Genomic DNA, 16,103 nt, shown 5'->3' on the forward strand with positions numbered 1-16,103 from the left:
TAATTATATTCAGAAAAATATACTGGGATTATACAATATTTGTCCATAGAAAGTCAAAACAATAGAAACAATAGCTAAGAACACATTTAGATCAATCAAGGCTATTACTTAAGACAATGTTAAGTACATAATAATCTATGTAGTCCTGCTCCATTTTGGCACTAACTTGTTGATTCCAGTGATGTAAAATACTGGAACTATGAGGCAAGTTTCCTAAATTTTAGGAAAATTATGTCCCGTCCCCCCCAACTCCCTGTCCATTAGAGTAGGAAAGTACTTTCAATACATACATCATTTTAGTTTTCCTTTCTTTTTGTAATTTTTCTCAGCAGAGTAATCTTTCAAATGTTGAAACATATATAAAGGGAACACAACACTTTTCTTTTAAGGCAACATAAATGTAAACAAAACAATATGGTCTTGAATTTTAACTATTTGGATCTGAAAATAGCAAGCTATTTAGGATTTCAAGCTAGTGTTTATAAATTTTGGAAAGAATGCAATGTTAATATGGCTGTCTGAGGCTTACAATTCATAAAATCATGATTGCAGAATTGTAATGCCGAATTGTGCAGCCTTTTTTCCAGATGTATTGAATTTGGAACTCCCAGAATTTCTGGGAATATTTAAAAAATACATTTTTAGGACAATAGGAAACAACTAATCTTACCAATTTACCCTTTTCAACACTTGGCTCTTTCAGTTGTCTTACCCTGGTTTAGAAGATGTCATAAAGAACTAAAAAAATATCAAGCACTTCCACAAGTGTTACTATTACATGAATCTCAAAACAGTATCATGATTCTGACATATGAATCAATGACAGGTGATTTCATGCTTCACAATTGGGAAATAATGAAACAGGGCTGCCCTGCCCTCTCCAGAAACTTTACCATACAAGATATACCTAATTAAATGGGATTGAGGGAAAGACACGTAATTCCTGCTTCAGAATCTATTTTCAAAGAAAATATAAAGAGCAGCCATTTCAACAAACATTCAAGTATCACAATGTTTATTGATAGATACAAGTATATAAAATCAGGGCATGAACATGTCTTGATAAATTAAGTAGACTTAATTCCAATACTATCATAGGGACCAATTCAGTTTCTCACCATTTTATTTCATACCCACAAAGACCACTTCCAAGGGCATCTATCCACCTCTTCAAACTGATCATTTTTGTGCAAGTAAACCATGTTTCTTTTTAAAAGACTTGTGCACTTGCCCAGGCTCAAGGATATTAAAATCTAGCACATAAAGCCCATTACTAGAGGTAGAAATACAGGCAATATACTATTACGGCAACCACCATCAATTACAGTTAAGGATTCTCTGTAACAACCAAATGGATAATCAAATATTGCAACAACTCAAGTATTACACTGAGCAAAGTGCATTTCTACAGTATTCAGTGTTGCTATTCAGATTTCTAACGAACAGCCTATGGTAACTGGCATCAAAGAAGATCCTTACACAGACTGCTTCTGAACTTATGATGTAATTATTGCATGCTGCTAATACACTGTTATCTAAACATTAAAGATATTCTAAAATATTTTTATGGTAGACTATGATTAAGACATACTACAAAAACCCTTATGCAGAAACAAGTCCTACTGACCCACTACTGCTTTAAATATTGTGAAAACATTACAGCGGAATGAGTTTTCGCAGTGGTTAGGTCAAATGCAGTTACATCATAGCAACAGTATGTTTGCACAATTTAAGGCTTTGGCTGGTTTAATCAGCATCTTCTTCAGATTCTTCTTCCTCTGCTGTTTCCAGCCAGGTCAACCACTGGTTTACCTGCAATTAAACCCGAATACTATTATTAGAATGAGGAAAAGGAAGAAATGAAATTCAAATTTATCTGGGGATTAATTACATAAGAAACAGCTACATAATAATTTATTAAAATTATTGAAAACATGAGACATATTCTCATGGCTCTAATTTTAAACTTGATAGAAGTCTGATTTTTTTCAGTATACTCTATGTTTTCTCTAATGAATTAAGTACAATGAGGTAACTGTTTTGCTTAAACCTATGGTTAACAATATAGTAAGATAAATTCACCTGGAACAAAGCTTTGCCTTTCCCTGGAAACTCTTGAGTAATATCTTCTTTCCATGCCAGAAAAGCTTCTTCTTCAATGATTTCCATATCATAGAAATGCACAAAGAAGCGCAGCAACATGCCTGTAAGATAGATTTTGCTTTTTTTAAAACTCTGATCTTTTAAAGCACCACGATTTTAAGCCATTTCTTTAGCATCAATGGCACTAAAATTTACTATAGTCATTTCGCTTAGTTCCACAAAAAGTGGTTAAGCAAACCCGACACCAACTTATACAAACACCTTTCTAACAGTATGACTATAGGAACATCTGCTTGAAATCCCTCTCATCCTGATGTCATATCAAATGCACATGAAACAGAGGCAAAAGGTTTTATTCTTACCTTTTGGAAAATTGTTGTTGTAGCAGTGCACTTGGAGTGCATAAAGGGCACTCACTTGTAGATCAACATGGTCATGAAGGAATTTCTGCATAACTGGCTTAAAGGAAAGAAGCAGCTGTTTTTCTTGCTCCAACTGTTCTTTAGAAGGAGCAGATGAAGAATCTGGTTCATCATTAGGTGGATTTACTTCACTAGAAATATACTGCAAGAAACTGAAAGAATTGGAAGGAAATTGTTTAACATACTCATCCATGTAAAGCAATAGAAAAGCAAAGATTTTTCTTTGCTCAGCATATATAAATAGATAACAGAATTAGGAAATAACCCCACCATTGCTATAATCAGTTTATAATATAGTATCGTTAGCTTATGTGTGACGTGCAACAAACTGGTTTCAGTTGCGTTTCTCACCTGGTCATCAAAATATTCACAAATCCCTTATCTACATGTAGTTTTGGTGAAATGTTGTCTTTAATCCATTTATAGATTGCTTGAGGGGATGGGTCCAACTTAATTTGCTTCAGTAGCTCCTTTTCCAGTTTCAGAAGTGGAAACAAGAAGCTAAGTCCTTTCCCTTCCAATATCTCCAGCATACGATCCTTATTCTGATCAATCTCTGTAACATATAGATACAAAACTGTCCCAAATATTCTTCAAGCATGTTAACTTAATATACTACATATTCACACTTTAGCTCACATTTTAAAAACTCCACATTTAACCATATTTTCTATCTAGATGTTTATTATAGTTACCCATCTACTTCCTAATTCCCTCCCTGTACCAGTGTACTCATTTCTTACCTGGCAGCATCTTTTGCATGTTCACTTTGCTCTGTTGGAAAAGGTCAGTTAGCCATTCTCGATCCTGCAGCTTGGCTAACTGCTGAAGGCAAAGTAGGAAGAGGGGAAAATGGGTGCCACTTTCCAATGGTTGTGCTAGTTCAGAGATGCTCACGAGTTCTGAAATTATGGCACGAGCTGCAAACTGTGCTAGATAGGATTTTACCAGAGGGATGTCCACCTCTAGTTTAGGGCACTGGTCCAATACATTTAGGAATGCCTGAAAAAAAGTTTACTAGCATTAATTACTTTCTCTCAAGTCTGGTTATGACAACAAACAATGCAAAGACATGAAAGTGTACTTATGAATACATGCATTACCTGCATGAAGTTGTCACTAGTAGCTATCCCTTCCTGTTTAAGTAAATTGATTAATGCACTTGCTTTTTCTTTATCTTCATCTGATCGATCTAGTGACTGAAGTATTATTTTGCTCAGCATCTCAGAAATAAAATGTTTTGGTGCCCTCATTTCTCTCACACTGTTAACAGCATCATTGGCATTTCCATTGTTCAAATATTCAGTCACAACAGTCTCCTAAAAAAGGAAGGAAAGTTTTTTTTTGTTTTCTCTAATTCTTTACAGTTATCACATACTATAGTTTGAAAACAGACTAAATGAACTTACTGTTAACTTGAGCAGCTCTTCCTTAGAAGGTGGTGGCTTTTTAGTTGTCTTTGCAGGCTTCTCCTGAATAAGTGGCGGATTTGTTTTGAGACCAAGTTGAGGTGGCTTAAAAAAACAAAACACCAGAAGTTTAGAGATGTATTTATTAACAGTAACACATATTACTGTTAAATATTTACTAGTTTCAAACTGCATTTTTAAACATTCTTTTAACTAAGCCTTAATTAATAGAGCTCCATGACACTGTGGCAAATTCACAATAATCATATCCTAGGAATAGCCTAGCAAAGGCTTTCACTTTCATGATCACCCTTAAGCATATATATTCTGAAAAGACGCTATTACTTATCAAATCTCACTGTTTACCTGGATTTACTCCCAAACAAGCAAATATTGTGGAATTCCAGGATATTGCTAAGCATTTGTTCTTCTGAACTCGTAAATAGAAGAAAATGACTTACTGGAGACATGTGCTGCAATGCTCCAAAGTGCCTTTATAGGACACAATATTCTCACATATGCAATCACCACAATAGAAATTAGGCTATAGTCTTGTTTCCTCCCCATTATTTTAATACCTTAAAAATGCATGCTTTTTAGAATGCAACCTGTATAATGAATATAATCAATAAATCTTTGATTAAAACATTAGAGAAACATTTACCTGTCCCAGAGGTGGTGTCTGAGTACGTTGTGGCTGTGCACTGGGAGGAATCATAGTTATCTGGGGCTGAAGCTTTGGCACTTGGTTTTTGTTTACTACAAAACACTGAGCAGGTCTCAGACTAATCTGTGAAAAGAAGCTGGATATTAAAAATCTGGAGTATGGTTCTATTATGGTAGCGGTGAAAACTACCCATAGCAGAGTTGCATGTTGTTTACAAGCACTGCTAAGTTGTAGCAACAATATTTTTGAGAAAACAATTCGTTACAAGTTTATAATGGCTTTTTATATCTCCATCCAGCAACTGAAATTACTTCAACAGCTCTTGTTTACGAGTAAGACATTGCCCTCATATCTCATAATCTTGCTCATAGGACACTGGAAACTCCAAGGAGGGGGGAAGAGAGGAAGAGGAGTGAAACTCCAAGAAGGGGGGAGGGAAGCAAGAGGAATGAAGGTAAAGATAGATAATGGGGAGGAGGGAAGTGAACAGCAGGAAGGTAGAAGGGGAGTTCCAGTGTTGATCCTCGTAATAACGCGTCTTGTTATAATCATTGGGCATCTTTTAAAGACTGTGCCTATTCTTTTTCAAGGGCATACCTCATCTGCATTAAGCTGTCCCTTCTTAGAAAACCGTGGAGGCATATCCTTAGACTGTCCTTGTTGAGACAGAAGTCCCTGATTTTGATTATGGTATAGTTGGCTTTGCCCCTGTTTTCAAGACAATGAAAAGAAAAATAAAGACTATAACAGTGTAAACTTTTCCTTACCATAAAAATATTTTTTCATATATTCTATGTGTACTGCATTTTACATCTTGTTAGAATTTTTTCTATCATGATGAAAATATTATTACTATCTTACCTTTCCATCAGTTCTAATTTCCAATTTTTCCTCACAACAATCCTGTGAGGTAGATTGGATTTAAAAAACTGCCCCCAAGTTGTTCCCTGATCTTCCTTGGCTAAGACTGAACCTAGGTCTCGCTAATTGTAAGCTACCATTTTAAACATCTCGACTGTTACAGACGGGTTGTTTTATAAGCAAGCTGATTCGGGTTGATCTAATCAAAAGGCAAAGCATTAATTCTCAGTTTATGACTCAATCCCAACAATTACATCAGTGCTTCCCAAACCTGAATCAATTACTCAAATTGGGTAAAAATGATTTTTCTTTTCTCATGAACCCATTATCCCTCATAACAGGGACATTTAAATTGACTTAGATTGCCACATGTACTAGAATATATTTAAAAATCTTTATCCTATTAAGACAAAAATTGATGAAATCACCAATAATAATTTGTTGAAATGACAAAGATAATTTAATATTGTTTTTGTAATACAGGTAATCCTCAAGTTGACTATTCTTCCAGTGACCGTTCAAAGTTATGACGGAAGTACTGAAGGAAGGGACCTAAGAGCAGTCATTTTAAGTTAGATTAAAACTTTCTGATAAGTGATTTTTAGGTCATTAAGGAAAAAGTTTGGGAACTGCTGAATTATATTATAGAAGTGTTCATAAAGAAGATACATCAAATACAATATCTGGGAGCTATTAATTATGCTTTGGATTTCACATAAATAACGGAAAAATATATTCTCTTTATTCTAAATTTTAGAAACTGGAGACAATGTTCTAAAAATGAAGTGTAGCAAGTGAAGTTGCCTGAGGAAAGAGGCAGAAAAAGTCCTCTATCAATTCCACTCCTTTACTCCTGGGTGCTCCTGACGCTGGGGGGACATTTTAAAAACACACCAGAAGAATATGGAGACAAAGAGAAGTACTTTTGTTACTTATAGGGGGAGTTCCATGTTTTGTTTTGTTTTGTTCTTCCAGAAGATGGCAAGTATTATACAAGCAGCAGGTGCAGACATGTCTTTTTGGAGAAGCAGATAGAGAAGCAGCTAGGAGTACTAGAGACAAACTAGTTCATCCATCAGCTGTTGTGAAAAAATGTATTAGACAACAAAAAATGCTTGAGGAAGAACAATAGTGGCAAGTCCCAAGAAGAAAAAAACAAGCCAGGCAGAGGAGATTGGGGAGATGACAGAATGACACAAAAGAACCAAACTTGTAAAAATGAGCTTTGTTTCCTTGGAGCTTCGGAATAGATTCCCTGCTGATGTTGTTTCTGGACTTCTGGATAAACTGCAGCTGCCACAGGGGCCAAAGAAGGCTACACAAGTTCTGCAAAGAGGACAATTCCTGTCTCTGCCTTGAGACAACAGCAAAAGGAGATGCTTATTTGAGACCTCCTATTGAGGGACCAAAGCATCAATCAGCAATGAGCTAGCAGTCTTATCAAGAGAAAGGTGCTGCCTTACACAGGCTCACATTTGGGATGTATTAGAAAATGTCTCAGGACTCCTAAAGCTCACTGAAGAATAGTCCATTTTAGTGATTCTGGTGGGAATAAATAGTAGACAGTGTTGAAAACATTGCAAGACTATAAAGCACTGGGCCGTTAAGTAAGTTTAAAAAAAAAAACCCTTCCCTGTTGAAGGCTGTGAACCCTGAAGTTAAGTTCACAAGGGAAGTTAAAAGTAACATAAACGTTTGGGTTTTTTTCAGTATTGTCAGTGCAAGAAAGCCATAATGGACAATTAGAATGTCCGGGAACAGACTGATTATATCCAAGAGCCTTAAAAGAGTTTGGCTATCAAGAATGGTTGTAGTGCCAAATGAGTAGTAGGGCAAGTGTGGGAAGACGACCCAGGTGACTACAGACCTATAAGCTTATTGCTGATATTGGGCAAACGCCAGAACAGAAATGACTGTTAATCATTTAGAAAAGAATATATTGCTTGGTAGGAGTAGCATGTCTTTATGAAAGAACAAAGCATGGCAAAGCAATCGGATCTCCTCTATTGTTTGCTTGACTACAGAGATATAGTAAACGTAATTCCCAAACCATTTAATCAAGTTTCTTACAAGATCCTTATAAAGATGACAAAATGTAAGCTGTCTGCATTACTGTTATAAGGATATAGGCTTAGCTGAACATACAGGCTCTGTATTGTTCAACACTGACTTATAAAATGGGTTAAAAACAACAAAAGATTAAGTTTTTGACTAATAAGACAAATTAAGAGGACAGTATCAGGATTCAAGAGGATGCGACAAACGAGAACAATGGACAGAAACGAACAAGATGAATTTTAAGAATGAGCTGTGTCTGCACCATTTATGTGAATTATCTGGTAAATTGCAAAAAGATTATGAGCTAATAGCATAATGCAGTTCTAAGAAAAACACAATTTTAATTTGCATTAATTATAACACAGTTTAAAGATCAAGAGAATTATTTCATTCTACTCTGTATTAATTAGATCACAACTAAACTCCAGCATCTTTTCTTGGCACTGTCAATATCCTTCCAAAAATACAAACTTGAATAAAACAAAATGGGAATAATTGAGAAAGTTAAGAGCTGGAAGAAAAGGCTTATTTGGAATAGTTGGATGTGCTAAGTACCTTTAACCTGGAAAAGACTATGAAGAGACATTTCTTCAGGTTTTTGAAAGTTGGTCTATGTGAATAGAATACGATAGACCTTCTTAGTGGTGTTCCAAAACACAGGACAAGGAACAGTGGTTTTAAATTATTGTTATTGTTGATGATGCAAGCCATTCAGAATTATGCAATCTATGATGGGTGGCTGTGCACATTTCCTACATTTAAAAAACAGGATTTCTCTTCTTATCAAAGTCACTTACTGGATTTTTCAAGAAGGATTTGCCTAGCTCTCCAAAGTGGGATTGAACAGGAGCCATGAGGTGTCCCCCATGGCCATTGAAAAGTTGATTTGACCGGTGTCGCCCCATGGTAGGTGAAAATCTGTCTTGAATAACTCCCGGACCAGTACCAATTCCACTACCTAAATTCATAAAATATACAAAAGAGAAGACGATTATAACTCAGGATATCTTTATCAAAGTATTTAAAGAAAGTAAAAAACACACGTGTCATTTCTTCACTGAAGTAATAGTAATTACCAGGCATTTGTCCAAACATATCAGCAAGCCCTCCAAGTGGATCCCTGTCAAGTTTCATCCTGGGTGGCATAAACGGTCCCTCCAGAAAGAAGTCACTTCTCATTCCTTGAGACAAAGGAGGAGGAATAAAAACTCCCAGATCCTTAAAAAGAAAGTCAGTTGGAAATCAAATTAAAAGCAGCATTTCTTAATACACTTTAATACCTATTAATGAATTGCACAGCTAAATCTGTATCTTGTGAAATACTTACTTTCACAGCATCTTGACGGATTTGATTGATAGTCTTTGGTCCATTGTCAAGAAAAGCTTTGCGAGGAATCCAATTGTGTTCTCTCAACTCCACAGTATCCTTCAAGGATTAAACAAAACAATATTAGCTTCAAGGCATATGCTAGATTTGTCACAGTAAGTAATTTTATACTCTTACCTGCAGCAGGAAACGAATCCTTGCCGGCAATTCCTTACTCATCATCAAGGAGCGCATACGGGCAAAGTACTGATCCATTAAGGACTGTTGAGAAAAAAATTCATTAAATTTGGCAAGTTGACAAGTTATCAAACAGAACAAACTTATTAATATGTACAAGTTATTTTTATTTGCGAATTAAACGTTATGTTAACTACAATATTTTATCTACAACAGCCTATCTCAGGAAGATGAATACTAATAGCATAAATACATACATATATATATATGTATGCAATTCTACTAATGCTTACCTTGGCTTTTGCATGGTCTAGTCTAGGTCCTACTGTCCTCATTATCTGACAGAGGCACTCCAAATCCTCCCCCATATCCTTGAGTTGGACTCTCTTCTTCTTTTCCAAAAGCTGGGTAATTTGAAATGAAAGAATAAATTTTTAAAAAAATTACTGCCATTTTACAACTTATTTTTACAAGACATTTATCAATAAAATCAGTATTCAATAACATTAAGCTATTAATCCTAATAAGCTATTAACATTAATCCAAGTTCACTTAAGATGCTATGGCCAAACAAGCTATACAATTCCCTTTCAGCTTAGTGTTTTATGGAAATTCAACATTAGATTCCATCTATAAACTATTGGAAAATGTTAAGGATTCCTCAAAAAGAACATCAACACAATTGGTACTTTTGATTAGCAACATTTTCATAAGAAATCCAACCACATGAAAATACAAGTAAGGTTAAGGGTAAGCACCCTTTAGTTCTAGTTAGTGCTTTACATTGGTGATAACATGACCTAGAATTTTCTATAACTTATCCAGATTTCTCAAGCAGATCTGATAGGTTTTCCTTAAGGTGTTAGCCAATGTGTAAAAAAGGAAGAACAATTTTTATTTTAGGAAATTTATTGCTAACAGTGTTTGCCCACCATGTAGTCACTAGCAGATACCACTTAATTTTTTTCCAAAGTACATTACTAGCTATCTAACTAATGAGGTTTACGTAGTAAAGATAAAAAAACACTTACTGTTTTGATGCACTTATGAAGGATAGATTCATGAATAAGATCAAGCTTGCCAAGTTCTCCAATGAATTTGATGTTTCCCAGCATCTTGATCTTAGCAATAGCTCTCTGTTCCTCCTCCTCTGGGAGGAGGGGGCCATCTTGCTTATCATAGACTAAAAATAGAGATAGGTTTTAGACATTGTTCCACTTTTATGACAAGCAAATCAAGGAATACAGTATTCTGAAAACTTACTATCAACATTTCTGGTTCGGTTTTCAAATTCATCTTGAAGTTTAGAAATTAAGAGGCGTCTGAATGTCTAGGATTTAGAATGCAAACATTTTAATGTCTTGTCTTTTTAAAATACCAATTCTCATAATAGCTTTAGTTCAAAAGAGAATTATACTCACTGTGCTTTGCTTCTGTCCTGGATGACTCTCTGCGGATGGGCCATCAAAGTTGGGTGCATCTTCTGCCAGTCGCAGACATAGTTGAGCATATAGCGAGCTATACTTTGGCTCTTCAAGGGCTTTGTCTACGATCTGAGAGCAGAGACTTCATAAATTATATGGAAGTTTGTTTAATATTTAAAACCTGCACTTTTAAATGATCCTAGCTAATCCTATCTACTTTTATTGATTTTTCAGAAATTCACAATGACAACTATGCAGTACAAAAAACTATAGTGTAATTAAGATTCCCTACCTTGCTCTTCCCCTAAACAATTAAGTAACGGGGCAATCGGTATTCAATAATTCAATAATCTACCAGGTATCAATGTCCACGAAACAAAATCTAATGTATTTTAACGGACACAATAGTGGATAGTAAGCTGCATTTCCAAGTTTGATTTCTACTCTTGGAACCTGGTGGATGGTTAGGTGAACAATCATGACACCTGAAACACACCAGCTCAGTGTTTTCCCTCAGGCCACATCAGAGCCGTATTATTTGCTATGAGACAGTATTCTCTTGCACGTAGAAATTTTTACCTTCACTAGTAAGATAGGAAAAAGCTCAACTGATTTATGTAATCTTATAAGCATACATAGGAAACAGTGCCATTACATAGTAAATCAATTGAAGATAATTCATTCTCTAAGTTGCTCTATTTTATAACATAACTCCTATAATATCCATGTTCACAATACACTGAACAACCTGCAAGCTGTACAAGAACCTTGAACAATACCTGCCGTACATAATAGAAATTTTATTAAACAGCATTTTTCTAATAAACCTATGTTATCTTACCAGCAGTATGATCCCCTTTAGGATGAGTTTAGACTCTACACCCACATTGAGGAGCTCAAGGCATAGCTTGTCAAACTTTTCAGGAGTAAGCTTATTTAGTATGCTAAAGGAAAGAAAACAAATCAAGGCTTTTTTTAGTCAAGTCTTGTTCACTGCAGTTTAACTTATAAAACCTTTTTGCTAGTATTAATCTTAAACTGCAAGCAGTTTTCAATTTTAATCTGTTAAAAAATTAAGTTTTATACTAAATGGGTAATTGTATAACTGGTTACTCAAAATCAATCTAGATTATAGAACAGATACTTTGAAAGCCCAGATTGCTTTTAATTGCTGGTTTGGCAATAAATAAAGCATCACACTAGGTACAGGCTAAGTTGGTCCCAAAAAACAGGAAAGCTAAGAAATAAAGATACTGAAATAAAAATGTTAAACTAAAGGAAAAAAAAATGGATCCTGAATTAAGAAGTGGAGAACTCAAGGGGGAGGGAGGAAATAAATAAATAAAGCAAGGTATTAAGATAGGAAATGCCTAGTATGAGCAGCCTTCTAATAAAACCAAGACATTAAGAGCTGAATTACAGGTACTACAAAAAGGGGAAAAATGGGTGGAGAATAATATAACAGAGATAGGGTGACTAAACAGTGTGAGATAAAACAGGTAATGCCATAAAAATCAGGACTCTGAATAAACAATGGGTGTGAAATACAAAGTGAAAAGCAAGAGAATGCAGGACAGAGTAAAAATTCAAAGCCTTGACCCCTAGATTCAAAGCAGTCAGGAAACACAAAAGCAAATGTTATTGAATATGGACATTGGTGTCATCTATCAGAACAGTAATGAATTCTGAGAACTATAATTCAACATTTAGTGAATCAGTAATTTCTTCCTCCTGGCCTTGACTGTGCTAACTCAACATAAAAACAATATACCAAATGAACACAACACAGAAGCTTAATAAATTTATTTTTTTTGCTTCTGCCCGCAATCATCAATTTAAGAACTGCCATCAAACATTCTTAAGACCACATAAGCAACCCAATATGGGCTGGTTATAGTCTAATGGACTGGATCTACAACCCACCTCAAATTTATTAATCTTTTCATTTTATCTCCGTAATGTTTTTAGATAGATAGGGCGGTTGACCCAAAGTCATCACTATGTTTCCAGGCTAAGAGATGAATTGAACATGTGTCCTCCATATCCAACCCACCTTGTCTCTATACCATGCAAGCTCCTTAGATTCTATGCTCAAAGAGAACTCAAGAACACCTTTAGAAAATTGTGGCTTTGCAACTAGGAAAATCTCAATTGGAAATAAATGGCTGGGAAAACAAGCATGCATTGTGTGTCTTAGCTGTGAATCACATCTTGGATTATAAAGTTCCATTGACAATTAAATTGTTACCTCAACACTTACCCTCTTACTTTCCTGAAGATTGCATCATGTCGTTCTTTGTCATTTGCGGAGTCGTCATCTCGTCTAGTGCTTCGTGAAGGAATCCATTTCTGAGCGTTTTGCCCTGGGGTTTTCCCCAGGAACTCGCTTTAGAAATAGAATATTAATTCATTAAAACCTAGAGTGTGTATTCCCATATAATCTGGAAACAATAGGCTCAATTTTAAACTTGTTTTCAAATCAAGACACTCAAGAAAGCCTGAAATTTTAGTACTATGACCTGAATTTTTTGATAGTCATTATTTAATCACATTTGAACTCATTTTTGGAGCTTTGAACTCATTTGAAACTCATTTGAAAAATTCTCTTACAGGAGCAGTTGTAGCTAAAAATTCTCAGCAGACGTAAAATACCATGTCAAGCATAACAAAAAAAAGAATAATTAAGAAGGAATTGAAGCAACTAAAATATTGAAAGCTTGGAGCATTCCATTTACAGAATGACCATTTCATGTGTTATGGTGTTCTGGCATCTCGTTTTAAATTTGAAACAAAATGGAATAGTTAAATTGTCCTTGAGTATTCAAATATTCCACAATTTGCATTTCTCCTCTAAATTATGGGAAATTTGGGTCCAGAGATTCCATTTCTGTTTTCACTGGTTGGATCAAGTCAAAGAGACTGGGGAAGATAGTTAATTACATGTTCAAAGATCTATGAATTTCTACTTTGTAGAAAACAGAGGTAGACTTGCAGAATTGATATTTATTGACTAATTCACATTAAGAACTGAATTTCAGATACTATTGCCTGTATAAGCAATCTCTCACCCAATTCCCTAAGCAGTGTTCCATTTGCTTTTTTATGCCTAAAGATAAATGCCAGGATAAATTTGACTCAAAAGGTGGTAGAGCATACTGAAAGCAGGCATCATCCCTACCTCCAGTCCTTCTACTAATGCTATTTATATGCTAGACAAAGAAGGTAACTGTCAGTCCTCCAAAGGTAAAGGGACTTTCTCATTATGGAGAGGGCTCAGAAGGAAGACTCTAGGCACAGCCAAGTAGTGTACTGAAATATTTAGCATACACATTATTTCTAGCAGTACCAGCTAAGAGCTTAATTCTAGTATTAGGTTTTCCTTGGCACACTGGGAGGGGGGAGGAGAAATTACAGGCCTTTAAAGCATAAGGAAGACGCTTGCTGACTCTTACTTCAATTATAAAATGTAACATTCAATACTGTTTTAGTGCCAGATATTCCGATGGCCAGTATGCAGATCTGTTCAGACTTGACGTGTGTCACATGCCCTCCAGCCAAAATTTCACCTATTTCTTTAGGATAGGTGACATCCTATAATCTATCTCAAATGATTTGCTAGAACAACAGATCTTCCTCAAGACTAACCTACTTCTGCCTAATTTTTTTCATCTGCCTGAATTCTCTTTCTTCACTCTATAGTCAACCAGCAGTTGTCCCAACATTCAGTGTCATCTGATTGGCTGGATACGATGCTGACTCTCAGACCATGTATGTCTGCATCAGAAATTACATTAGACAATGACTGCTGTATTCTTGGAGTTTAAGATGGTAAATAGGATTCAGAATGGATTAATAGCCACTTATGCTTGCAGCCTAAGACAGAAATAAGGAAATTGTTTTGAATTCCAAATGTTCCCTATTGTGGAGTACTCAAAATGCTTTATATTTCATTCTATTGGGATATTCTGCATGCTTTCATGCATGCCCCATTATAGGTAAACAAGTACCAGACAAAAACCTTAAAATACTAAGACACGAAGTAGTTAACAGAACAAAACACTCATTGGTTTCATACAGACTTTCAATTTACATTTACTTTACAATGGAATTTAACTTTACAAATTAAACAATGCATCACAAATCCATATAATAGCCAATATAGTACTGCAGTATACTATCATGCAATATACCTGTTGCCGGCAGTCTTGGGATAGTGCTGAAGCGCACCCCTACCTCCTCCTCCGCCTGAAGAAGCACTATAAATAAAGAATAACTGCTAAAGAATTTTTGTTTTGTATGCAGGAAACCAAAATTTTGTAGTTTAACCGTAACTATTTTGTAAACAACTTGATTTGTGAACACAAACTTCCTTGGATAATTAGTTTTTTTTCCTTCTGCACAGGTTACCGTTTCTGGTAACCTGATCTGAATCAACTAATATCTTTTATATGAAGCTAAAACCAGATGAGGTATTATCCTATTCTCTATAAACACAACAAATACACAGAAAATACTTATTTGTTGCCTTTTAATACATGGTCTGTAAAACTTAGAAACCGTGTTAATGGAATACACGTGGTAAGCCATGTATTTAATTTCATTAGTTGTGACTAACTGCAAAAAACAAAACAAAAAACTTAAAAGGAGTAAGAAATTTTTCTTAAGGCAAAAATGTTTTGTGTTCCCATCTGTTTCATTGTCAAAAAGCTTTACTTACCTGAAACGAGAAGCACCCCCTTCTGCAATCGCACTCTCCACTTTGGCGGCTTGGCAATGAAGAATCTTCCAAAGAATAATAAATTGACAGGATAGGGAAAAACAATACCTAGAAGGCAAAGAGTTAACAATGTAAGTTTTTGATTAAGGTTTCAATAATAGCACTCCCCCTAGATTTAAACAAAAATAGTTTCCCAAAGATTTTGGTATTCAGAGTCTAAATAATTATCATTTCCTAGAATCTTAACAGTTTGCCATTCAGGAGTTTCCGAGAATTTTACTTGGCATCAGAGTCCAAGTTTTTTCCACATCTGCATCTCAAGTCAACCTTTCCTCCTGCTGATTCCACATTCATATATATCCATTAAAGTCTTACCCATTATATACATTTTAAATTTTATTTCACAACAAATGCTGTGTATAAGCAAAATCAAAGCAGTCTTACTATCCATATTAACAAACACCCACCCTGTAATATTACTACCCAACATGACATGTGCTTATAAACCTGATAAACATAGGTAATTTGACAAATTCAATCCAATACCAGTAACTGTCAAGTACCCTTATATATATATATATATATATCTTATATATCCTGACTGTTATATATATATATATATATATATATATATATATAGAGTCAGGATTCCTGACATCGAAGAAAGCGGAAGCAACACACAAAAACATTTTTCCAGGAAGGATCCCTATTTGTGTCCCAACTGAAATTGCAGGATTTTTTTTTTTTTTACTTTAAGAAGACTTCGAAGTAAACCAAAACACAAAGGCGTCCAAATCCCACCGAGGCCCGCCACATCTTTAACCTCCACGGTTCTTATTATTCCCGCCACCGACCTAGCCTTAAAAAATACGCCTGCAAGGCGGGAGAGAGATGGCGTGGCGAAGCCCAACTAAAGACCCAGAAAACCCCTCCGTTTA

The 16,103-nt window shown here is 35.3% G+C and overlaps 1 protein-coding gene and 1 non-coding gene across 2 annotated transcripts; both read right to left on the reverse strand.

Annotated features, from left to right (window-relative positions):
* Positions 1-998: 998 nt before the first annotated feature.
* Positions 999-15,269, reverse strand: EIF4G2 (eukaryotic translation initiation factor 4 gamma 2). The gene is made up of 21 exons (XM_070934082.1): positions 15,166-15,269; positions 14,639-14,704; positions 12,709-12,777; positions 11,290-11,392; positions 10,446-10,577; positions 10,288-10,354; positions 10,056-10,207; positions 9,318-9,428; positions 9,025-9,108; positions 8,848-8,946; positions 8,597-8,738; positions 8,318-8,478; positions 5,199-5,309; positions 4,599-4,724; positions 3,935-4,039; positions 3,629-3,844; positions 3,269-3,527; positions 2,877-3,081; positions 2,466-2,677; positions 2,083-2,204; positions 999-1,812 (listed from the first exon to the last, which is right to left on the reverse strand). Exons 7-21 carry the CDS (start codon positions 10,137-10,139, stop codon positions 1,747-1,749), a joined length of 2,103 nt encoding a protein of 700 aa, XP_070790183.1. The 5' UTR covers positions 10,140-10,207; positions 10,288-10,354; positions 10,446-10,577; positions 11,290-11,392; positions 12,709-12,777; positions 14,639-14,704; positions 15,166-15,269; the 3' UTR covers positions 999-1,746.
* On the reverse strand, positions 4,942-5,160 carry LOC139309165 (small nucleolar RNA SNORD97). The gene has a single exon (XR_011599822.1). It is a non-coding gene; the product is annotated as a small nucleolar RNA SNORD97 (small nucleolar RNA).
* Positions 15,270-16,103: the final 834 nt, after the last annotated feature.

This window comes from Pituophis catenifer, unplaced genomic scaffold, assembly GCF_029215685.1.
Source record: "Pituophis catenifer annectens isolate HBS135680 unplaced genomic scaffold, rPitCat1.0.hap2 SCAF_1, whole genome shotgun sequence".
In the NCBI taxonomy this organism is placed as follows: domain Eukaryota; kingdom Metazoa; phylum Chordata; class Lepidosauria; order Squamata; family Colubridae; genus Pituophis; species Pituophis catenifer.

What these genes read in the sequence shown, in the direction of transcription:
- EIF4G2 (XM_070934082.1), bottom strand. Translation starts at nt 10,139, where the DNA reads ATGCTGGGAAACATCAAATTCATTGGAGAACTTGGCAAGCTTGATCTT. An exon ending in TTCATAAGTGCATCAAAACA is followed by an intron (nt 9,429 to 10,055) that starts GTAAGTGTTTTT and finishes CAAATTACCCAG; the next exon opens with CTTTTGGAAAAGAAGAAGAG. An exon ending in CTAGTGACAACTTCATGCAG is followed by an intron (nt 3,528 to 3,628) that starts GTAATGCATGTA and finishes ACTTTTTTTCAG; the next exon opens with GCATTCCTAAATGTATTGGA.